We start from the raw sequence: 25,755 nt of genomic DNA on the forward strand, positions 1-25,755 counted from the left end.
ATGTGGTGTTTCACTTCCCGGATGGGTTAAATGCAGCAGTGGGATTAAAGAAATCAATGAATATTTGTAAATATTTTTATTATATTAACAAAAAAGATTGTTATGTTTTGGGCATGTACCAAAATACTGCACCTCTCATGTCTGATATCAAGGCCAGAAAGAATCTGCCCTCTCAGTAATGTCTGCAGTAACAAACTTAGAACGCAATCAAAAAACTTTAAAAGTGTGGAGAACGTTTCCTTTTATATTTTGAATATGAAAGCAGCCTAATGTGTTTTACCATTAATGGGATTTTTTTCCTCACACTGCGCAGTGTAAAACAAGAGGGAAAACTGACAAAACTGTACTGAAGTGAAAAGATGGATACTGTGTCAAAATCTTACTCAATTAAAGGGGAATTCCACCATTTTTTAAAAAGTCATAGTATGTAAATAGTGGAGCGAGTTTCCTCCCAGAAACATGTAGTCAAGCGAATTGGAGATGCTACATTGCCCTTAGGTGTGAGTATGTATTAATGTATAAGTGTGTGTTTCATACCACCCAATGAGCGCTGGGATAGGCTCTAGCACCCCTTAGAAAATGTGTGTGAGAGATGTAAACATAGAAAGTCATAGCTTTATATTAAATACTTCACTGTAGAGAAACTTAGAGTGAAAACTGTTCACAGGAGTGATGATAGGAACCAAACCTCTAAAGAGTTTAATGCTCTTAAAAGCTCCATGACAGACAGTTTTATGCGAAATGGTTCATTTTTAAGCTGCTTATCTTTCTGGGTCGAGGGGGGAGCTATGTCCTATGCCAGTGGCTGAAATATTTCATATTGCTGTTGTTGGAACAAAACCTTGTATCTCCAAAATGGTAACTTTACAGGAAAAGGAAAAAACTTACATTAACTTCAATGTAAGTCAATGGAACCAGACTTTTTTTTACAAGTAATTTTGGGACATTTCTTTTGGTCCATTCATCATGAAATTTTAACATTCAGACATTTTTAGATTATGGCAAAAACTGAAAAACCACAAAAATGGAGATACAAGGTTTTGTTCTGACAGCAGCGATATGTAACTATATGAAATTATGAATGTTTTGTCTGTTACTGGTTGGCAGTTTTCTTCATGTAATTCTTCTGTTAATATGTGAAAAATTTACCTATCACTTAAATGAGGATCTGAAATTCTCAGCATGTATTTCCTCTCTCACCACATGACTCTGTCCATTGCTCCATAATCCCCTAGGAGTGTAATCATCCCTCAAATGAACTCAGTAATGCTGAGATTCATAAAAGGCTCATCACACTGATTTATCAATCTACTTAGGCTTTAGCAGGAACTCCAGTGTTTGTAAAGAAGCCATTAACTGAGGGCCTCTTTAGAGTTTGTATAGTAAGCATATTTACAACACACCTTGTGCTGATTTGAAAAGTTATACAATAAATAAACAAGCATTGATGATGTTACTTTTAAAGCATGTTTTTTTATTTGTGTCTAAGTAAATTTTTTATTTGTGTCTAAATCATTCTCCTAAAAATGTTAAAAGTAACTGTATTCTGAATAGTGCCTTAAAAATGTAACATGGACTGAATATAGATACTTCATTTCTGTATTTTGAATTAGTATTCCCAATACGTGTATTCTAATACATCCCAACTTTGCATGTAGCATGCCCCATTCGGCCACTACCAAACCCTCCTCACCAGCTGACCTCCCCAGGAACTTTAACAGGGATCCAGAGCGCTGTAGGAAGGCGTTCCACTCTGAGGCTAAAGGTATACACTTGTAGCTTTTTTGTAGCAATTCAGGTACCACAGTGCCGCCCAGTGCTCCAGAGAGCACAAGTGGGTCAGCGCTGGATCCCACAGCACCACCCAGTGCTCTGGAGAGCACACAGGGCTCCAGCTCTTGTGCTTATTCCTCATGCTGTTCTGGAGCTGGCTTCCCAAGCTGCTCCTCCAGGTCAGAAAACAATGTTACTTAATGTTTTGCTGTTGATTAAAATGGGTAATGTGGATGTTAAACAACCCTGCAAACATACATTTTTATTTTGGTATTGTAGCAGTTAAGGAGGAATCCCACTGATTTTTCAAACTTTCTGCACAATTTAATTGTAGAGATGTTATTCAAAGTGGTCTGAGGTGAAGTGGTGTACTGTAGGAGGACTGTAAACAACACATTTCCTCACATATCGCTGCTGTCGGAAGAAAACCTTGTATCTCCATTTTTATCATTTTTTAGTTTTTGACAATTTGCAAATGCCTATTGTCTGTTACATTGTCTGTAAATTTCATGATGAATGGATGAAAAAAAACGTCCCAAAAGTGACTTGGAAAGACGTCTGGTTCTACTGACTTACAGGTTTTTTCCTTCTCCTGTAAAGTTACAATTTTGAAGATACAAGGTTTTCTTCTGACAACAGTGATATGCCTTAGTTTTTTTATATGCAATGTTGATAAAGGCAAACTAAATGCTAAAAACGTTTTTCTTGGGTATTAATTTCCTTGACAGTGCCTCAGTCATATGCAGACGTCTGTCTGTCCCAGTCAAATTACATGTTTTGTTGAGTTTCTGTGTGAAATTTGCACAATGTCTACAGAGAACACACTTTTGTACATTTTAATGCACCATTATTGATTAGTTCCTGAATTTTAAGCTTGTTCCCTGTAAAGGATGTTAACTTATTTTCGATTAAATTAGTTATTGTATACACCAGGGGCATCTACCTGGTGTATACAATCTACCTAAAAGCTAAAATACATTTTCTCAGTGGACATGCCTCTGTGCATGATGGCCAACTGTCATACAGAGCTTTTGAAAAAGGCTGCAGGAGAAATGGGTGTGAACAGACAAGCCCACCAGTCTGAGATGTGTGATTGGCCAAAGATCTGAAAGCCTGTATATTTCCACACTTTAAACACACAGTGTGGCAGCTACCAACATGACTGGCAGCTGTTTGTGAGTCTACTTGGAAATCACAATGATAACAGAGCAACTACAAACGGTTCTGAAGGATTCTTCTGAGCACAAGCTGAAGGTGAAACAGAAATGCAAACAAAAAGTCAGTGAGCAGAAGAAGGCAAGGTAAGATATCATACAAAAAACTGACAACAGTAGACCCATTGCCTTGCGATTTGTATTTCTTTTAATTCCACTTATATATTAAGTTTATATGTACAACTGGGGGACTCTTACCTTCCAAACCTTTTGTGTTGAAACTGTAAAAATAATTGAATTTTGCAAAAAGTTTTTTTTAATTAAAAAAAATGGATGTATGAAAGGTAAATGGTAACGAGGACAAATCCTCATCATTTTGTTGAAAGTTGAACCGCTTATCTCAGTATTGAACATTTTCACTCAGTTTGAAAATCATAATTCTGAAAGTATTTCTCCACAGGAAAAGTTGCACTTTTTATAAACTGCTGTTATACACAGGACTACCATTTTCCACAGTCATTAGATGACATGGATGAGTCGGGTTGAAGCAGATAAATGTAAATAAAAGACAGCAGTAAATGCTTTGACTAACGTTCCACTCTACCATGTTCAGAGTGTTGTGAGTAATGTTGGTGTATTTGTTATGTAGCTAATTCTAACATTTGTAGTGTATATGAGGCAGAACGATTGTTTTTTTGTTTATATTTGTAGCTCTGCTTGAATGTACACATGATCGCAACTAAGTTTTATTTAAATCTGTGTGAGTATTTGTGTGTTGTATCATTTCAACATCATAACCACTGTTATCTCTTAATCCAACATAGCTAGGATGCAAGATAAGTTAATAAGCCAATTTGGCCCCCTTTGAACTAGAAAAGACAATTAAATTGTTAATTGCAATTATTTACATGATAATTAATCGTCAGCTACAATTTCATGATTGTTACAGCCCTTGTGTGTGTGTGTGTGTATATATATATATATATATATATATATATATATATATATATATATATATATATATATATATATATACACATACACACATATATACACTCACCGGCCACTTTATTAGGTTCAGTTGCTTGTTAACACATATAGCTCATCAGCCAATCACATGGCTGTAACTCAGTGCATTTAGGCATGTAGAGGTGGTCAAGACAACTTGCTGAAGTGCAGACCGAGCATCAGAACGGGGAAGAAAGGTGATTTAAGTTACTTTTAACGTGGCGTGGTTGTTGGTGCCAGACGGGCTGGTCTGAGTATTTCAGAAACTGCTGATCTACTGGGATTTTCACGCACAACCATTTCTAGGGTTTACAGAGAATGGTCAGAAAAAGAGAAAATATCCAGTCAGCGGCAGTTGTGTGGACGAAAATGCCTCGTTGATGTGAGAGGTCAGAGGAGAATGGGCAGACTGGTTCCAGATGATAGAAAGGCAACAGGAACTCAAATAACCAACCAAAATCTCTGAGGAATGTTTCCAACACCTTGTTGAAATTATGCCATGAAGAATTACGGCAGTTCTGAAGGCAAAAGGGGGTCCAATCTTTTACCAGCAAGGTATACCTAATAAAGTGGCCAGTGAGAGAGAGTGTGTGTGTGCGTGTGTGTGTTTTATATATATATATATATATATATATATATATATATACATATATATATATATATATAGTTATATATTTTTTTTTTATGTTGAATATGACACTAAAGCACTACTTGCAGAATGACAAAGTAGACAAAAAGCTGCACTTTCAGTATCAGTCTCTGCAGACTGCTCAGCATTGGAGTGATAAGACGAAGTGACGCAACCATGACGTCTCAAATTCCACCAGCAAGCAGTGTTCTATCTATCACAGGAAAATGACGCTAGTAGGATTTTGTCTTCTCACACCAAACAACATTCTCAAGAAGTCTAAAAACCTTATCATCAACCTTTCACAGAAACAGAATTTTTACACGTGACAAAATGTGTAAGAGCACACAGATAACTAATGTTTTTGTTTTGTAATAAATTATATGAGATTTAATTATGAGATTAGTTTTCATCTTTAAGTAAGTTTTTTTCAGGAAACATCTTTTGTGTTTGTTGTAAGGATTAACAGAAAAGAGAAAGATTGAAAGAGTTGGAGGGATTTCTTAAGTTTTGTATAATGTGCTGCACTGTGATGGTGGAGAATCATGGCCTGAGACTCAGCGAGCTTTATTTTGCATTTTCATTATGAGAAGCTTTTAAGGTGAAGGGGTTGAATGCTTGGTTACCACTCAGCTCAGACTCATTCAGGTCATGTGTATATAATCCATGCACTATAGAGTACACTCTTAAAAAAGAGGGTTCTTTAGTTTAAAAAAAAGGTTCTACATAGAACCATGAACACGCAAAGAACCTTCGGTTCTTTACGTCATGAACGACGTAAGATTGACTGAGAGAATGTGCTGTAGATGGTTCTACGTAGCACCTTTCTGAAGGCAACCAAAAACAATCTACTATCATGATGTCAAGCTTGTACCAATGGAAGAACCCTTTTTGGTGCTATATAAAACCCTCTATAGCACATTATCCATCAATCTGAAGATCATTTTCATGATGCAAAGAACCATTTAATCATGCAAAGGGTCCTGTGAGTGTTCATGGCTCTATTCAAACCATTTTCTTCACTAAAAACTTAAAAGAATTTTTATTATTTTTCATAACAATTTTTGACAAAAGTCAAATGCCCTGTACCTTAAAACCATCAGTAACACTGCTGCACCCGATGCGCTCGCACCAACGCCACACCCATTAACATGCTACACCCACGTGTCACTACAGCACTGATAATGATCCACCACTCAAGTGATGTCTGCTTAGTGTTGATTCCTTGGTGTCTTTCCATTGATGGATAGGTTGAGTTACTTGTGCAGCAACAGAGGGGCTTCAGTCAGTTACTGTAAACCTACAAAGTGCACCTCCCATAATACACTTTACCAGATAAAACAGCCACTACAGCATCTGGAAAGGTGCGCCTGCACTGTAAAGGGAAAAAAAAAAAACATTTAAAAGGGAGGTATTGTATTTGTTTTATTTTAATGAATTCAGTGACTTAAAATATGTATTTAAGTTTATCTAAAAAAATCTGTATTTTAAAACGATACTAAAGTGTTTATTTGATAAAATTGTTTTAAATATGTATGTTTTTCTTTATTTTCATTTCCTTTCTTATTAATTTATTTTAAAAATAAAAAGGAAATGTGTTTGTTTTGCAAATTTGTAAAATGCCCTCTTATTTTCTTCCTTTCTTTAATTATGTATTCCAATTTAATTATTTAGCTAAAATTCTATTCTATTTCTATGAATTAAATTCTACTTTATTTTACTTTGTAAAATTAATTTACTTTTTTATATATTTATTAAGCAATTTAATTGACTATTGGAGCAGTTTTGCTGCTGTGTACTGAAGGAAAGGACGTTCATTAGACTTTTGGCATGTGATCGTTTGATGCAGGGTGTGTACAGAGTGGAGGAAGGCTCGGTCCCGTGTGGCGGCTCGTAGCAGGAGGGAAAAGGAGAGCCAGCTGTTCAGAGAGATAGCAGCACTGCTACCCCTGGTCTCAAACGTGGAGGCTCAGCTGGATAAAGCCTCAGTCATCAGACTCACAATCGCATACCTGCGCCTCAGAGTGCTCCTCAACTCTCCTGCCTCTAACACAGCACCAGCCACCACCCAGCATCTGTCTTCAAGCCAAGGTGAATGTGCAGAAGATGCAGCTTGGGCATCCGCATCACGAAGGAAAGCTGAGTTCATAGTGTGTTTATAATGGTAGCTGTCATTTACAGGAGAGCCTGCAGGAGTGAATGAGAGGTGGTTTCATTACCAAACACTTGGAGGATTCCTGCTTATAGTGTCACTGAATGGCAAGATCATCTTCACCACAAAGGATGCCACATCTCACACAGGAATCAACCAGGTAAAATAACCTCGTACAGAAAATATCAGAGAGTGATATCATTATAACTGTAAATATTCTCATTTAACATACTCTGAGGTGAGAGACCAAATTCTAAACAGAGCAGGCCACATTAGATCTTGCAAAAATACTGTTTCCAACATTGTTTTGAAAAAAGATTATTTCTGTATTTCAGATGGATCTGATTGGGCGGAGTTTGTTTGATTTCTTGCATCCCTGCGATCAAAAGGAGTTAAAAGAGATTCTTACAAAGCTGATAGGTAGTGAAACTATTACAATTCTTCTTGTAATCAAATTTCTGTTGATCTTTAAAATGAGCATCAACAGTATCTGTGTTCAAACTTAAGGAATCAGTATATACAGTCTAATCCACTTATGTATATTGTGTGTCTATCCCACACTAAAATAAAATAAATTAAACAAAATCTGAGGTATGTAAAATAAATATAGAACATCACTATATGATATGATGGCAGTCAGACATTGTATTTGATTATAAAAGAACAAATTGAGCCTTCATTTTTCAGAGAAAATTGAGTACATGGCTTATGTGTTGAAAGATTATGATAGCTACATTATTAGTCTATGGCAAATTGTATCAAATCTTTAATCTGGACTGGGCTATATTATCTTGCACCATAATATCTGGTAATTAATGATGCCAGATTTTGTGCTGTCAATGGAGTGTGGATTGCCTGCACAGTGCAATCATTTTCTTCTGTAATGCAGGAACAGTTGTTATAGGTATTGTTCAGGATGAAGGACAAAAAATATTGTACAGGGACAAAAGTATACTGCATAGCTAAAATCATTAGTGTTAGCTACCCTGATGCCAGCGTTCTCTCTGTAATTTTATCCATTTTTAGACGTAAGGCACTTAATGGACATGTCTCATAACACACACACTCACTCCCATGTAGCAGGCTGATGATTCTCCACAAGGGGGCACTATTAGCACTCCAGTTGCTTTTGGTGTATAATACCAGTGGGGCTTCACATCATCCTATCTGTAAATGTTACATAAGCTGTTCTACTTAACCAACCAGATGAGTGAGGTTTTATGAATGTAGTTGTGAGTATCTTCCATTGTTGTGAGCAGCATCATCCTCATTTCTTTAGTGCAAATGGTTCAAACTGTGGAAATTACATTGTGCCAAACTGTCGCTTTAAAAAATGTGCAACGTATGTACTTCAGGGAGCCAAGGACAGCAGAAATGTGACATTTTCCTCCGCATCAAAGGTGCAACCAACCACAAGCTAACTCCCTGGAAGGTAACTCTTTTTGCCTGCCTATTAGATATAGAAGACAAAAGAACACAAAACACAAGAAGCTGTATCCTTCTACTTTCTTTCTCTTCACATCTGTCTTTCTGTCCACACACAGGTAATTCACTGCACTGGAGTAAAGAAGTCGTCCAGTATGCCAGGTTGTAGCTGTCTTCTTCTGCTGTGCCGGTCATTGCCTGTGCAGGATGTCATTGAGAGAGAATCTTATCTGAATGTCAAAGCATTCCTGAGCACCCACGGCCCAGATATGAAGTTCACCTACTGTCACTCTGGGTATAACGCATAGCAACTATACTCAGGCTGCAATTCTTTGACCTTCTCCACTCACTTCTTGAAGTTCCACTTCTCTTATGGTGCTCCCTCTGGTTCAGGGTCCTGGAATTGACTGGTTTTCGTGACACTGAGCTGTGTGGTCAGTCTGTGTACCAATACTATCACCCATATGACTGCCAGCATATCCTCCAGTCACATCTCTGCTGTGAGTGAAGATTCACCTATCTAAATGCCATAACATGTTTTTGTGCTTTTCTTATTAAAGAGGTAAAAAAGTAAACTTCCTCTTAGTCCAAATGTAGGTGGATCATCAGACGTTTGGTTTTTGCTTATTTAGTTTTGCAATGGAGCTAAAAGGCTCCATTCCGCCCCAGAATTTTGTTCCAACTGCCTGGCTTCTCTGGTTTCCTCAAACCAGCAACAAAGGTTTTCAGGTAGTTGCAACAAAATCCTGGGGAGGGTTTTTACTTGGTGGATCTGGATTACCCACCTCTACTTTTCTCAAACAGCATAGTCATTTAACAATCTCAGACTTACTTACGTGGTTTCTGACTGTATAACTTACTGTTATATTACAACAGCTAAAAGTACAGACAAAACTCAGATTTCAAATGGCTGCTCCTATAGTTTTTAGCTATGCAATGTAGTTTTGTTCAATTTTATAGACAGCAATAAGTCATATAGCACCAGAAACGTCATGACTCACTGTATTTGAGATTACTCAAAAAAATTACATGGGTTTGAGGCAAATGTGTATTTAAACGTGAAATTGTGCTAATAGGAGGTCATAAGCTTCTATTATTTCTTAGCCACATTAGCATAATAGCTCCAGTGCAAAACTAAACTTTAGATACCAAACACATCTTTGCTGATCGATTACATTTAGGTTAAAGGGAAAGTTGTGTATTTTTGACTTTTGTCCAAACCATTGCTTTGAACAAAGTGATACAGTTTTTAAATGCTGTTCAACTGTCTGTCTGGGACAGTGTTGGCGAAGGGCCAGGTATGCACTGGGAAATATCGGCTGCTGCAGAAACATGGCGGTTATGTCTGGGTAGAGACAGACGCTACAGTGGTGTACAACATTCGCACGGGGAAGCCAGAAAGCATTGTGTGTATCAACTACGTTCTGAGGTTAGAATGCATTCTGACAAGGGTGCAGACTTGTGAGTATACAGAGTCGCCAGTTCATTAGCTACCTTCTACCCACACTCATTTAATCAGGAACACCTACAGGTAAAGCTACTTTTAATTATATAGGATTTTGTACAACAGGTGTTCCCACATGGAAATAAAAACATATTCCAAATGTATTTACCAAATTATTTGTCAAGCTAAAGTGGTTAATGACGGTAGGTACAAGGTAGATGTAGCTGGTAAACTGTCAACTCACTGTATTTTGTCCTCTACAGAAAGGATGATTAGGATTCTGCCCTTTGGTAGGCTATTACAGGCAACAGCTCTAATACCATCCATCCTGTCTGTTTCACCTCAGTGGAGTGGAGATGGCAGATGTGGTGTTTTCTCTGGAACAGACACAGCACCTGCTGAAACCACAGGACTCCCTCCAGCCTAAAGTGTGTACATCACTCACTACAACATCTTCAACAACTGACAAGCACACAAGCTCTGTGCTTCCTCACTACAAGAGAGGTAAATACTCAGACATGACCAGATCCCATCAAGAGTAAGAAGAACTTATCACTGATAAGTGCTGACATGATGCATGTTTTCTCCAGATGGTGCAGCCAGTGACCATTCAGAGATAACGCAAAAGTCACCAGCGTGTAACTCTCTCACATGTGTGAGTATATTTGTAATCATAGTATTATGAGAGTTTCAAGAAACATATGGGAATCTGATATTGGCAGCTAGACCATCATGAGATTTAATCCTTTAAACCAGTGGCTCCCAACCCTGGTCCTGGAGGACCCTCAGCCCTGCACATTTTTAAGTTTTCTGAAGGGCCTACAGAGCCAACTGCTGACCAACTGGCCAGCAATCGTGGAAATCTACTTTTCTGCAGTTATTTCCTCCCAGTATCTAACTTTTCCCCACCCCTCAACCTATTGATCCAGCCAGTCTAGGCCTTCTGCAGAAGATAATTAGCTGGAGCAAGCAGACTGTGGCTGGAAGTTAAGCCTACCAAGGAGGGTAGATGTTCAGGATTAGGGCTGGTGACTACTGCTTTTGACTATAAGGATCTGTCAGTGGGCCTAAACTTTCTTTTCCTCTCTATATAACCTACATATAAGTTTCACAGCAGTAGGTGAATGATGCATTGTACTTACTAAATAAGTACTGAAGGCTAATCTTAAAAGAAATAATTAATAAATAGTCTGGGGCCAGTTTCCAGAACATGGAATTAGTCTAGTCCTGGACTAAATTACAATAGCACGGATGACTCACCAACGAAAATCCTTTTGAGTCTAGACCTATGCTTACTCTGTGTCTGGGGAATCAAATTTATTATACACATCTATTAAATAATATACCCACACTGTAAAAACTGTGACAATTACATGACACCGTTTCCAAAACATCCGCTGCCTACCTTTTTGATGCCCACGCCTACTGATGGACTCGTGCATCGCCAGTGCTAAGAGGCTGTGTGAAAATTGTGTTTCCTTTCTACAGGAGATTTGTGAACTGGATTTGGATAGCCTGGCTCCATATATCCCAATGGACGAGGAAGACTTCCAGTTAACTCCTACTTTAGATGGAGTAGTAAACAATTCAGGCTTGAACAGATATCCCACTAGGCCATGCTTAACACTGGACCCAGAGCAACACCCTTCCTTGGAGACAACAAAAAGCTTTTCACCTACCTTGCAACACTCTGACAGTTATTCTTCCCTAACAAATAGGTATGTCTTTTGTTAGAAACTGCTTGGATGGACATCGTCTTCTTTTCCTTCACTGCTTCAAACCATTTTCTCTTGCTTTAGGTTTAGCAAGAATCCTCCGGGATTCATATCATCAAGGCAAAGACATAACATCCTGCACACAGTGAACACAAAGCAACAAGTAATATGTGCATATTTTTGTTTTGGGCTTCTTCTGAAAATAACGTGGATCATTGGCTAATTTTGTGTTTCATGGCACTAGGTGGGGTGTAACAGTCCAGTCCCCTCTTCTCAAAACAACACACCTCAGTGGAGGACAGGCATAGCAAATGTCTCGCAACAGCTCAGAAAAAGCCTGGGAAAATATTATGGTAAGATGTGATCTCTAAAACTCAAGGAGACACAGTACATTCATGCACATACATGTTTCTCTAAAACCTTACATTTTGTTTTCTGTTATCAAATTAGATGAACCAACACTCTGCCGTTACCAGAACCCTCTGGGATCAGCGTCTTGGGCACCAGTGTACTCCAAACTCCCATGGTGTCCTCCAGCACTGTTCTTGCAGCACAGCACCCAAAACACTGAAGAAAAAATGATCCCAGCTCCACCTGGCTTGCCCATACTGAGTGGACTGGAATGTGAGCTGAATGCCCCTCTAGGATCCACTTCTCAGTTGCTTCAGGGGATTGAACTGTCCACCGTCTTGGACCAAGTTGCTCTAGGAGTGTCTTGGTACTAATGAGGGCAGCAACTGAAGTGTAAATATGCCTCGAAACAGAGCTATAAGCTTTTCTGAAGTGTAAACATGCCTTTAGCATATCTTTTATAGAATCGATTTCACGTATGCATCTTAACTTATACTTCTACACATTTCTAATATCCTTTGATGTTCACAGTAAATGTAAAGCAACATTTCTGATGTCACATGGACACATACAGTACTTATCCTCATTCATATCAGAAAAGACAGGATGTGGATTCTGGTGCCATAATAATAGCAACCATAACAACTACAGAAAGATCCACCTCAGAAATCGATCATGTAGACATCTATGCTCTGGACTCAATTCAATATATCCAGTTCTTTATTTTTTTTTCAGAGCTGTACAACACTTAAAACACCAAGTTTTATTTACGGGCATGTTTAAAAGAAAAAAAAATCCCCTCCTCGAACACTCCATTCACTGAAAAGGTAATCCATATGGTCCATTTTTAAGCGCAAGATTTTAATTAAGAAAAAGAATGAATAACTTTTTAAACATGAGATTCAAATATCAGACTATCTTTATATACACCACTGTGTGCCTACTTGATTTTAATAAGTGAAGAGACTTCTTCGAAAGTTTACAAGACCATTTTCTTCTGAAAGACGATCTGCTGCAGAAGAATATGTTGAGTTTCAGAACACAGATGCATCTATTTGGTGATGGTGTTCCTGTAAAAAGAAATGTTACATTTGTTATTTACAAAAGAATGGCAAAAATAAACCATATATAATATATATTCAATGTTTTTTTGTTTTACTTAAAGTAGCTTTTCTAATGGGAGAAAAAGCCCATTTGTCACTGTAAATCATTAGTGAATCTCCAACTTGCCGAAAGTGCTCAAAAGCATCTATACACACCAACATGTAAAAGTGAAATTGCTTACGCATTCATGCTCTTTCCACTACCGCTGAGCACAATGTAGGGAGTTTTCTGAGACTTCTGTTTCTCCTGCAGTAGAGCCACTGTGCCTAGAGGAGTGTCACTGCTACTCATCTTCTTCAGCAGCTGTAGGGTGAGACAAGCTTGTCAGCCTAAACAACTAAATAGGCAAGAAAGTGAGGCTGTACATGGTACATGGCTGCATGATATGGAGAAAATTTGTAATCTGCAAGAAACGTGTATTGTGTGATTGTTCATGCTGTACGACAATATGCCCTGTTTGTACAAACTTCAGTTGTACAATATTGGGCCTACCCTTTTTCAGACCTTTAAAACAGATACAAAAATGTGATCCAACATCACTGAAGATTCTGCCATTTTAAATTAAGTTTGTGTCCCAAACTAACATTCTAAATAAGAAAACACATGTACAGAAACATAAGATATCAGTTTCTGCATTGATTCGATCCTGTACTGCACCGTACTGCTCTGTCTGCTACGACAGTGCGAGTTCTGTGCTGCGGAGCTCTCCCTGTGCTACACTGCGTTCGTGGAGTGGAGCGTTTGCTGTAGTGCAATTAGCAGATCACCTGTTTTCATGTCTGCTAGTTCAGTCTAACAGCTCCTGCTACTGTGATTACCTCTGTAATCCATAACGTGGATTATTCTGGGATTGCTCCTTTGACTGCTGGGCTGTGACGGCTGCAACTATCACAGCGGACGCATCGTAACGATAAGGTACTCATTCAGTGAACTTTATGCTCTTCAAAATTCACGGTACAAAACCCCAGCTCCGTTACTCATGCATCGTCACCATGAAATCTTGCGAAGGCCCAAATATTGCCACCGTAGTTTAGGTCGGACTGTTGTCTGCCGACAGCATTCTAACAATATTTCCCCACTCTGGTTGTCACATTGACGTGAGGTTGTCAGGATGTTGCAACAGAATAAGCAGTCGGAATCTACACTATGTTCCAATAACGAATGTCTCCAATGAGCACGACCTGAATGTTAATTGTGCTCTGTTCAATGTTCGCTCTCTAAGAAGCAAGGCGACGGTTATGGCTGATTTTGGAACATAATATTGATTTGCTATGTTTGACAAACTTGTAAAACAACCTAATGACTATTTTGCTCTGAACCAAATTCTACCTGCTCACCATCAATATGTGGACCAACTACGTTTAACTAGCCGTGGTGGAGGACTTGCTGTGGTGCACAGATCCAAGCTCAAGAGTAAAAACTGTTCCAGTACTTCATATGACATCATTTGAATGCCTGGCTGTGCTTATTTCTGCTGCTAGACCTGACTGTGCTTGTCTATCGTCCCCCTAAAGTAACTCCTGTTTTCATTTCTGAGCCTTCTGATTACTCACCTCACTCAGTCCTAAGTATTCTGACATGCTGCTGCTTGGAGATTTTAATGTTCATGTTGATTCTAGTAATTGTTCATTTGCCACTGAATTTTTAAATTAGTTTAGTGTTTCAACCTCACCTAGAATGTGGACTTCCCTACACATGACAAAAGGTCATATCTTTAATATTGTTTGTTCCACTAGCATTTCTCCCACTAATATGCGTGGCATTGATCTATTCATGTTTTCTTTGATGTTCTTTTACCATGTCACCAACATGGGCAGCGCGACACATGCCAGTTCACTTTTATAAATATAAAATACATTAGTCCTTCTGTCTTTATGAATATGCTTAGTCAGGTTCCTATACTCGAATCTATGAATCCTGATATCCTAGTGTCCCATTATGATGAAACTCTCTTTTCACATCCTGCTCCTTGGTACACACCAGAACTGCGCAAACTGAAAGCTGAATAAACTGGCGTGACAGTCTCTGTAAGCGAGGGCATGAACTGTGTTTTTAGCTATAAGGAGGAATTGAAGAAAGGCCACATGGTAATTCTAGAGCTTTTTTTTTTTTTTTAAACTGTTGAAAAGTTACTTTGGTCTATGAAATGTTTCCCTCTGGCCCCATCACCAGAACTTTGCTTGCGGTTTATGAAAAGAAAGAAAAAAAAAAAAGAAAGAAAAAAAAAAACAAATTAAATTGACTCAATTTCAGCCTATTTTAGTTTCACTGAATTTTCAGCCTCCGTCTTTTTAATTTAACGGCAGTTGTTTTTCCATTTTTAATACTGTGCATGAAAGCTTTGTCTTAAGTCCTCTAGAGCTACCACTTACCAACTGGACCCCCAAGCCAATACACTAGGTGAAAGCTTGTCATGCTTCACAATTAATCCTCTCATCACTCAGGTTATCAACGCATCGCTCAGTTCAGGTTTTGTCCCAGCTTCTTTGAAATTTGCTGCCATTATGCCTGTTCTCAAGAAGACTGGTTTAGACCCTGAGAACTTAGCAAATTACAGGCCAATCTCCCATTTCTCACCAAAATATTTGAACGGACGATAGCAGTCCAATTAATAGACCATACCGAATCCAAAGACCTGTTTGAAGCTTTCCAGTCTGGTTTTTAGAAAGAATCACAGCATTGAAACTGCTTGTTAGGGTGGTGAATGATCTCTTAATAGCAGCTAATAAGGGTTTGTTGAATTTGCTTGTTCTATTGGACCTTACTGCTGCTTTTGACACAGTATGCCAAGGCCTACTTAAAAATTTGATTGGCATGTCTGGTACTGCACTTGCCTGGTTCTTGCCTGTCTTATCTAGCAGACAGCCAGCAGTTTGTCTCTATTGGGGGTAACAGATCTGACTCATGCTCATGTGGTGAACCTCAGGGGTCAGTTCTTGGCCATTTGCTCTTTATATTGTACGTGCTCCCCCTTTGTGACATCATCAGGTGACATGGAGTGCAGTTTGTGTTTTGTGGATGACGTGCAGATCGAGATATATAAATAAATTAGACACACACACACCCACACCCATCTCTCAGTTTACCACCCTCAGTTTTGATTAATTATTTAGCTGATGTTAGGACATGGATGCCTGAGCATTTCCTGAGTCTGAATAGTAATAAGTCAGAGGCCATATTAATTGTTTCTCCAGCAACAATTAAAAAAAATAAGCAACACTGCTGTCTCTATTCCTGGTTATACGGTCTCTTCTTCAACCCAGATTAGAAGTTTGGTTTTAACCCACACAGGATCCTGGGAGTACATCAGTCCAACTCTGAAACAGCTTCATTGGATCCCAGTACAGTATCACATTCGATACAAATTGCTTGTGCTGGGTTTTAAATCTCTGAATGGCCTTGCCCCCTCCTACCTTAGTAGTCTGCTACAGCTATACTCTCCAGCTCACACTCTTCGCTCCTCTAAGTCACATTTGTCACAGGCTCCCCTCTGAGGTGCGTGCTTGTTCGACCCTGGCTATGTGCAAAGCTATTTTTAAAATAACGAATACTGTCAACGAGTACTGTTGAGTACAGATTTCTACTTGCCATTTTTAAATTAATTTGTTTTTATCATTTTATTTTTTTTTGGTATTTGTTATTTTCATTGTACAGTGTCCTTAGGTGTCTTGAAAGGCACTTATCAAATAAAATATTATTATTACTACAAAAAAAAAAAAAAGCAACCCTAGAAGTCCCTTCCCAAACAGCTTAATATGTAACACAAATAACATACCGCCTCTTCCTCCAGCTTTTTCATTCTTTTCTCAGTCTTCATCTTTCCAGAGCCTTTACCATGGAAACGGTGGGAGAGCTGCCTGAAAGCCTAAACGAAGACATAAACAATAAGAAAAATAAATACATAATCACTACATAACATTTGCTATTTTTCTGGTAAATGAGAAACAACACAAAAGTTGAACCTCTTTAGGAGTGAGCTTGCGTCCAGACTCATCTACATATTCAATCTTGACATCTGGCTTGTATCCATCTTTCTCTTTGAAATCCTGAGTGAAACCCCTGTACTCCTCCCTCCTGCTGTACTTGTCATCAATGGCCCTGAAGGAAAAACACAGAATGAATGAAACAGAAAACACAACCAGAACAAGAACTGCATGGGACAACACACATGAATTTTTGATCTCTCTTCATTCAAAACTTCAAACTGAATTTTACTCTGAAATATTCAGGGGTTATATAGACACCAACTCACATCTTATCTTCAATGCAGTAGTTAACATTTGGCAGAGCTCCTTTTGTAGCACGTACTCGAGCCACCTTCTGCACCTGAGTTTCCAATAATCCTGTGACAGAGAGAGAGAGGGAGAATCAATCTACCTATTAATCCAATCAAATTAAACATTACTAACATATTGATTAGGCACACTGATGAAGCTGCTGCCTTGCCTTTGTTCTTGCAGAGCAGCAAGGCAGCTGCAAGGCCAGAATTAACAATGGGCTCTTCATCCAGAATGGTGGTTGAAGCTGTGGTAAACTAAAGAAAGACCAAATACATAGTAATTAAAGAAAGCACATAATCCTGAAGTAATTCAGCACCAACAATGCAGCACAATTGACGCTGGATTTGTTTAAAATTAGGGTCTTCCCGTGGCCAGTAAGCACTAAAGACTCACATCAGGTTGCTTCTGCTCCTCGTCCAAGTTAACTGTGCTCCATCTCACGTTATCATCATTCTCTGAATTGGAGCCCCCAGCTCCCTCACGCTCCTCCTCTTGTTCAAAGTCCTGAACAAACACCAAAAAACAGTCATGAAAACCAGCAGAGTTGAAATGACACAAAGACTATTAAATCTATTGCGAGAAGTGGAAATCTCTGACGTGTGGGATAGTAATAATGACAATGATTGTTTAGGGCATACATAATGAAATATCAAATAATTCTAGTTAATTATATTTGCCTATTTTTCTTTGACTCAGAATTAAAAGCAAACAAAAACACACAGAATACCCAAATATAACTAGAGGAATTATTTCCACAGCACCAGTATTTCAATTTCACCAAAAATAATTTACTGAATAATAATATAACAATGTATAACATTCCAAAACTGACAGAGCTAAAATCACCAAAACAATTAACAAAGCATCACCTATGCATTTCTCTCAGTGCTCTGTGAAGCTGTAGTGGAATATTTACCATGATGTCCTCCTGGTCCTCTCGGTTGCCTGACAGGCCATAGGTGGGAATATCTCCTAGTGTGCGGCAGAACTCTGAGGTAGCATTGAAGACAATGTTGTTCTTCTTCTCAGGGTCATCTTCATCATCTCTGGTCCTCACCAATTCTTGCAGATGCTCCGCCACCTGCATTGATGAATGAGAAGAAATGGGTCATACAGAAGAATACCACCTTCATTTTTTTAACGGCTCTGCATTTATTCAAGGACAAAGGACAAAGTAATAAAGAAGAGATGTCAGCTAAGCAGCAGATCTTTCATTGCCTTTTCTCCCGAATCCTTCAGCATCTGTTTCTGTTTAAGCTTCCTCTGTTTTTCCAGCTGTTTCTGCAGCTCCAGCTCCGCCTCATCCTCCTCTATGGCTGTAGACTCTGAAGCCACAAGGTCATCTGAAAGAGGGAATATACAGAATATATATCTACATACTGAATTTAACCTCTTGATCTTTTTTATAAATACTGATAACTTACAAAGGAAATCAAAATTTCTGTATAATTAAATCTTTAAGATGTAAACAAGTGTTTCAATGTGTAATGTGCCGCATGCAATAATATACACAATACGCTGAGACCCCTGGTTCCTAACACTACCACTGCAGAGAAATCTCAGCAGGTAAGTTTCTCTACAATGCACCATTTCACATCAAAACTGTGCAGATATTTAGAACCATTGGTGAAATTTCCCTTTAAAAATCCTAAAATTGAAGCTTAAAGGACAATCTACTATGCCATTCTCACCGTCATCACTAATATCCATGTCAGCCATCCGAATGTCATCAGACTGCTGCAGCACATCAGCCACTTTGCTGCTGCTGCTGTCGTCATCCTCCTTAGTAAAGTCTTCCTCTTCTCCGTCTTCATCTACCTGCCTCCTCCCTCGCCCTCGTGTCCTAAAAGAGATAGTGTGCGTGTCGTTGTGCACAAATCAAGTAGTCCAGAAAGACCCAAAAGAAAACAAAAAAGTGGCACAAAATGAAATGCACTGCACATAGGCAATGGGACGGATGTTTAACCTGGAGCCAAAGTCTGTGTTGCGGGAGTCATCAGTGAGAAGGTCATCAGCCCTTAGAATTTTCTCCTTCTTCCGGATTTTCTTCACTCGACGTTTGGTCTTCTTGAAGCTCACCTAACAGTGAAAACACAATCACAATCAAACCCTATTAAGAATGCAAACTTTGGAAAATTCTTTTGACCAATACATGAATGTCATTAGTAAGCAATTTGTCATCAACCTGGCAAGCCTCATTTACTGATGCAACCCATCAAAATATCAAACATAAACAGATTTTTCTGGCTCTGATTGGTTGAGTCATGACCAAAGCTACTGTAAAACACTTGACAGGTATGCACAAATCAACTGAATTCTGTAGTGATGGAGATATTAATGTTCCTTGCATGGACTGGAACTATACTGGTAAGTGGGGCAAGACGGCAGCAAATTTTAATAAAGGAAATGGTCCAAAACCATATTAAGTTACAACAGAACCCAGTTTTGTTTAAAATGAGTAGCTGACAACTGCTTGTGATTATGTAACCAGCAACATAAACGTTTATAAAATAGCTAGCATATACACCTGCTCATTGATACAATTATTTAGAGAGAACATTCTCTAGAGCTTCAAAATTGTGCAATAAAGAAAAACATACAGTGAGTGGCAAACCTACAGACAGAAACAACTAAAACAGCAGAAGTCCATGTTGGGTGCCACTTCTGTCAGCCAAGAACAAAAAGCTGAGATTGCAGCTGGAAACAGGCTTACTGAAACTGAACAGCTGAAGACTAGAAAGAAAAAAAGAAAAAAAAAAAAAAGAAAAAAAAAAAGTGTCCTGATCTTGATGAATCTCAATGCTGGGGGCTTAGGTCACATTTTGGCACAGACAACATGAATCCATGGACCCAGCCTGCCTTGTGTCAACAGTCCAGGCTGGTGGAGGTGGTGTAATGGTGTGGGGGATGTTTTCGGCACACTTTTGGCCCATTAATACCAATCAATCGTCGCTTGAATGCCACAGTATATTTGAGCATTACTGCTGATCGTGTGCATCCCTACATGGCCACAATTTACTTCTCATCTAATGGCTACTTCCAGCAGGACAATGCACTCTGTCACAAAGCAAAAGTTGTCTCCAACTGGTTTCATGAACATGACAATTAGTTCAAAGTTCTTAAGTGGCGTTCCTAGTCACTGGATCTGAATCCAATGGAACACCTTTGTGATGTGCCAAAATGAGAGATTTGCGGTTTGAAAGTCTGCAGGAATTGCAGGATGCAAATCATATGAATTTAGAACAGAATCTAACCAGTCTCAGCACTACTGAAAGTTCTACAACCCAAAAGAAAAAAAAAGAAGAAAAAAAAAAAACCCAACATAAATGCTAATACTCTGGCTAACCTTGGCTTCGGTATTTCGCAGTAGCTCTTGAAAACCTCTCATTCAGTCATTCACCATGTCCTTTACAGTAGGCCAGTCTAGTAGAACCAATTTGACAGTTGGTTAGGCAATAACACATGACGACTTACCAGCTCCTGTGGGGTATAGTATTCTGTGGCCAGGGTCAGAGCAGGCATCTCCAGAGTTTGTGCCTGGTTGTGCAGGGACTCTCTAATGGCCTGTAACTCGCGCTCTCTCTCCCCAGTAACAAAGCCTCCAGCACTGAGCCGGAAACTTTTCTTCTTCTCTCCCTCTATTTCCTCATCATATTTTGACAGGATGGACTTTGGTTTGAACTAAGAGAGTGGATAATGTGCAAGAGGGAGGAACAGTATAAGCAACAGAGCATCTTAAAGACCATAAATAATAAAATATATCAAGTTCCATATAGTGCTAAAATATACAGATTTAAGGCAGAGTCAGTGAGTCAGCTGACCATGACCATGTCGTCTACACTCTCCTCCTCATCATAGGGTTTGTAATCAGGCTTCTTTTTCTTAAGCTCCACATTCTTCTCTGCTTTCTCTCGGTCCACCAGACCCACATTCACCAGCATGTCCTCCTCCTCTTCCAAAACACCTGTAACAAGACCACATTGTGAACACGTGTACACAAGTGTAGGTGAAGAGGACGCATTTCTGGAATAATGATCCAACACTCACCTTTGTCTTGTAGAGTCAGGATGACTGTTTCCCCCTCTTTAAAGGATTCAATCTTGTGTTGCACAGCAAGACCTTTAAGGTCCTGTGAACTGTAAGCCTCCTGGGGGGGTGGGGGGGGGGGGTAAATAAATTAAAAAATAGTATTTGTAATATGTATTTGTCAACCCAACACAATCCCAATACTACTTAGCTTATTAATGGATGTGTGTATTTAAAAAAAAAAAGAAAAAGAGAGAGAAAGAAATCCAAGAAATTCTGGTAAATCTCCAACCTTCTTGCTCTGTGCAAACTCCTGCTCGACCAGATTGCTCACACCAAATTCCTCATCCATCTCTTCCAGGAGTTTGGCCTATGAGAATAAATAAAAGGCTGTAACACAATCTTATATTAAGAATATTCTGTGTGAGGTACGTATAAATGTCAAGCCCTTTGCCAGAAACCCTTTACCCTCTTCTCTGCCATCTCCTTTTCTTTAGCTAGTTTGCGACTCCTTTCCACCCAGGCAGCAGTATCGTCCAACCATGGTTCTTCCTCTCCAAGGGTCTTCACTTTGCTGACAAGAGACACAAAGATGAACATAAAGATGATCAAAAGCTACATGAGACAGAATGCTCCCCATCTGAGCACAGTTTTACAACTGAAGATGGAAGATACAGTTCATTCCTAAAGCTGCAGTCACACAAAAAACTGTCATTTGCAACACGCAAACTATTTTGGTACACAGAGTAAGCTAGCTAACAGTTATAGTCTCACTATAGCACAGTTCTATAACTGGCACGGTTGGTGGTACTTGCGTACAGCACTTACTACTAGTCAAGCAGCTATCTTAGTAGTAAGCTGCCAAACTTGCCTACTATAAACAAAAGAAAAGATACCATTCAATACACTTAGCTGTATGTGTATCCTGTTGCCACTTTTTATGTGTCTATTTCTAGTCAGTTGGGAGGAACTAAGTGTATTATACACTGACAAAATCAGTGCTTTCTCCATTTTGTATCTTGCTGGTATATAAACTCCTCTCTCCTCAGGTCAATGCAGCCAAAGCAGTATTGCAATTTGTTTGAAGACTCACCAAATTCACCAAAAGTGAACTCGACACAAAGTTTTGCTTGCAAAGTTGACTCATTCTGAAAGTCCATACAAATCACAGCAAATTCCAATGAAACCATGTGTAGTTTATGTCGTCACTCAACACTTGTTTAACTACCAAGCCTAGGTATTATTTATGGTTGGTAAAATAAGACAAAAATCAATTGTTTGTTGAAAGAAAATAAAAGAATCAAATGAACTAAAAAATACGAGAAGACTTCAGATTTCAGAAGTGCAGGTCATTTATTCCTTCTTCGAGCATGGAGAATGGCCCTCAGGCAGCGCACACACATATACAGGGTTTGTACACATATTTTATACCCTCAGTAAGGGTGGGGTGTTACCCCACCTCTTTTTTATTATCTCCAGATCTCATGACACCACCATTCTGTCCAAATTGATATCCATAGGTCTATCATATGGAGTCATGTGGAAACCATTATCTCCAAGCCCAGTATGTATCATTTTTAAAAAAATGACACTGTACCAGGCATATCCTAACACGTCCTAGCATGATTGCTGGTGTTTTTCCATCTTGGCCATTCGGCCTTGAGAAGTTCATAAGTTCACTCGCTTCCTATAAAGTGTTTTCCTCCCCCTTACGCCCTACTAAGGAAGCTTGTTTTAGGGCACTTGCTCCAATATGCTAGGCCATATTGTACTTTATTTAAGTTTTATCCTGCATAATACAAGATATTTTTATTTTGAAATCTTTAATTTACATCATTTCGCTCATGGAATTTCACTAACAAAATCTAGTCACACTAGGTATAAAGTTAAGACCTACGATGGGGAAGAAGCAGACAAAATGTAAGATATTCATACCCAAGTTTTTGATTGAGCAGACGTTTCTCTTTGAGAGCAGCAAGCTTCTCTCTTATGTCGGCCTGCTGTTTGATCTGTGCAGGGTTTATTGTCTCAGCCAACAAGGGTTCCTCCTTTGTGCCGAGCTCTGAGGTCAGAAAACATTAGTGAGTAAGCGGCATTGCCAAAAATGTGTTTATTTTATAAAGCTAGTCTTGCTAGACACCTATACCTCACCTTTTTTGTTCTCATTCAGCTCCAGAGGCTTCAGACCCAGTTTGGCCCTCAACTTACTGAGAGAAGGAAAACAGGAAACAGTTAGGTGTAAAATATACCAAGACGCAAAAGTTTCTACTTAAACAAACATTTTCACAACATACTTGGTTTCTTCAATGCTGAGTGAAGCATCACCACTCGCAGATTTTGGAGCAATATCTGTAAATGAACCATCAAAAAATATATGATAAAGTTAAAAGAGTACAAAAGATAGGGGTTTTACTAACTACATTTTCAAACTCTATACAATTTCTGATTCAGAGCTATAAATACAAAATATATTAAGTACAAAAACAGGCAGGTTGCACCCAGATGTCTAGTTCTGATCTGCGACAGTGGTTTCCACGGAAAGCTGATAAGGATTACTTCTAATCAGTATGCAAACAATATATGGATATACACAGCAGCCAGTGCTACAAGTGGCCTATTCTGCACTCATTGGCCGTCGTCTAGTCTCTACTGTCCAACACTTAATGTTTGTATACTTTATGGCTAACTGTACCCTATAGTGATTTGTATAGATTACTGGCTGTATTTATTGTATATATAGGGGGCTGCTGCTCTAAGTGTAGCACAGTGTTTTGGGCTAAATCAAGCTATACTGATCCTCATTTTATACACATGTGACGACAGAGAATAACAACAACGTTGACTTAGACTTTTGACTTGGAAAGGTGGCAAATGACACTCAAAACCCTAAACAATACATTTAAATTTTTCAGTGATATCTGCAGACTCACCTTCACTCTCCTCATAACCAGCATCAACCTTTTCCTTCTTTACCCGCGGCTCTCCGCTGCTCTTCTCCCCTTTACTGCGACTCTCCTTCTCTCCTCGGCTGCTCCTCTCTCGGGAGCGGGACCTTTTCCTCTTCTCCTTCTCCTTCTCCTTCTCCCTCCCATCCCTCTCCTTATCCCTGTCTCTCTCCTTGTGTCGGTGTTTTTTGTGCTCACGGTGCCGCTCCTCTGGGTCCCTCTCCTTGTCCTTCTCTTTGTGTTTCTTAGACGAGCCCATTTCGGTGACGGGTTTGTTGCTGGATATTGGAGAAGTTAGTCAGCCAGCGGACGTTATTCCTGACAACAAACACGAAAGCAGCGGGATAAAGGTCCAAACTATTCACAGAGCAAGATCAGAAGCAGACAAATCAAAGACACTCTGCCATCTGCACGAACATCGACCGCACACAAACAGCCTCGCTAGGTTCCAGCTAACGTGCTAACTAGTTAGCAGCGTAACTACGATCTAAGCAAACGCCTTCTGACCGAGAACCGACTACACATACCAACAACAGAGAACCTCTACTCCTCTGCTGCGGCGTGAAATGTGTCTGTTACAGCCTTTAAAACACACCTTGAAGCCGCTGGATAAGCTGGCGACTGTAGCACAAACACGGCTCAGCAGTCGTCACAGAGCGTTTCGACGAACCTCGTATCTCCTTCCAGGTCAAACGTGCTACTTACCCCTCACTGCCGCTCAGCGGCGAGGAGGCCCGTTAACGACCCGCTTTCTCCAGGACCTGCGGTTAAAAGACAAAGCTTTTCTGTGGTTTTTGTTCTGTTTTTTAGAATTTAGTTTATATTTGTGCCATTCAGTGTGACACTGAAACGTAGCTAGTTTACTAGTTTCACTAGTAGTCAGTTTCCCACACACAGATTAAAGGGAAATTTCATCCTTAAAAATTCTTTAAAATGAATTTGTAAAGATGTAAAGAGAGTCATTTACGTGCCGTTCAATGCGAAACGTACCGTTTTAGAACATTAACCAGTCAGCATTGTACACCGTGGTGCTGATAGGAACCAGACATCCGAAGCCTTTGAAAGCTCTAAAAAACGTATTATATGAAATGGCTGAATACGCTTCCTCGCACCGGAGACATTATTTTATGACCGTTTTGAGATGGTTTTGTTGTTGATCCATTTTTTATTTAAATTTTCAATTTAAAACTGATTCTAATCACCATCGGTGTAAAAACAAGTTTGTCTACAATGTAGCATTTCACATAAAACCACCTCGAATTACTTTACTTAGATCTCAGCAACTGAGACAGATAAGATATTCTGGTCAAATCTTTGAAATTTCCTAGCTTGAAAAGATTTTCCAAAGGTCATTCATTAGCACTGCAAATTAGTCCAAGACTAGCTTACTTCATGCCATATGTATGAATGACCTGTGAAGAGATGGATGGTAATAGTTACATTTACTCAGGTACATGTATTTGATTAATATAAATACTTTCAATCAAGTATATTTATGAGGAAAATCTACTTTTTATGCAGCCCTATTTTAGTCATTCTAATTTAGTTGCTAATTTCATGCTGTTTTATGATTGTGTAACAAACAGATAGACACTTGCGGATGTGAGGATCAGAAGGTTTAATAATCAGTAGGTAGCAGAATCCAAAAAGGGGCAAAACATCAGTCAAAGTCAAATTCCAAGCCAAAAAGTCAAAACACAGGTTAATCCAAAAGGGGAAAGACAGGAATCACAAACGAGATAAACGTAGC

At 39.1% G+C, this 25,755-nt stretch overlaps 2 protein-coding genes across 4 annotated transcripts; one reads left to right on the plus strand and one right to left on the minus strand.

The window, feature by feature from the left end:
- The first annotated feature begins 2,913 nt into the window (after positions 1–2,913).
- hif1al2 (hypoxia inducible factor 1 subunit alpha, like 2) lies at positions 2,914–12,519 on the plus strand. Of its 2 annotated transcripts, XM_017698759.2 has the most exons (14): positions 2,914–3,074; positions 6,413–6,654; positions 6,745–6,875; positions 7,051–7,135; positions 8,071–8,147; positions 8,260–8,435; positions 8,534–8,640; positions 9,422–9,569; positions 9,931–10,088; positions 10,175–10,239; positions 11,073–11,302; positions 11,384–11,462; positions 11,544–11,652; positions 11,750–12,519. In XM_017698759.2, exons 1-14 carry the CDS (start codon positions 2,971–2,973, stop codon positions 12,022–12,024), a joined length of 1,986 nt encoding a protein of 661 aa, XP_017554248.1. In that variant the 5' UTR covers positions 2,914–2,970; the 3' UTR covers positions 12,025–12,519. The 2 variants fall into 2 exon arrangements, with proteins under 2 accessions (XP_017554248.1, XP_017554249.1); XM_017698760.2 differs by lacking the exons at positions 11,073–11,302; positions 11,384–11,462.
- On the minus strand, positions 12,349–24,723 carry sart1 (spliceosome associated factor 1, recruiter of U4/U6.U5 tri-snRNP). 2 transcript variants are annotated; one of them, XM_017698757.2, is made up of 21 exons: positions 24,601–24,723; positions 23,991–24,323; positions 23,355–23,409; positions 23,212–23,267; positions 22,996–23,122; positions 21,529–21,634; positions 21,353–21,430; positions 21,082–21,181; positions 20,856–20,998; positions 20,509–20,715; positions 19,001–19,113; positions 18,726–18,877; positions 18,253–18,377; positions 17,951–18,115; positions 17,428–17,538; positions 17,201–17,288; positions 17,007–17,097; positions 16,717–16,852; positions 16,530–16,619; positions 12,936–13,057; positions 12,349–12,720 (listed from the first exon to the last, which is right to left on the minus strand). In XM_017698757.2, the coding sequence occupies exons 2-21, from the start codon at positions 24,262–24,264 to the stop codon at positions 12,702–12,704; spliced, it is 2,358 nt and encodes a 785-aa protein (XP_017554246.2). In that variant the 5' UTR covers positions 24,265–24,323; positions 24,601–24,723; the 3' UTR covers positions 12,349–12,701. The 2 variants fall into 2 exon arrangements, with proteins under 2 accessions (XP_017554246.2, XP_017554247.2); XM_017698758.2 differs by having other exon boundaries at positions 24,533–24,685.
- Between the last annotated feature and the right edge of the window lie 1,032 nt (positions 24,724–25,755).

The sequence above is a fragment of the Pygocentrus nattereri genome, chromosome 16, assembly GCF_015220715.1.
Source record: "Pygocentrus nattereri isolate fPygNat1 chromosome 16, fPygNat1.pri, whole genome shotgun sequence".
NCBI lineage: Eukaryota > Metazoa > Chordata > Actinopteri > Characiformes > Serrasalmidae > Pygocentrus > Pygocentrus nattereri.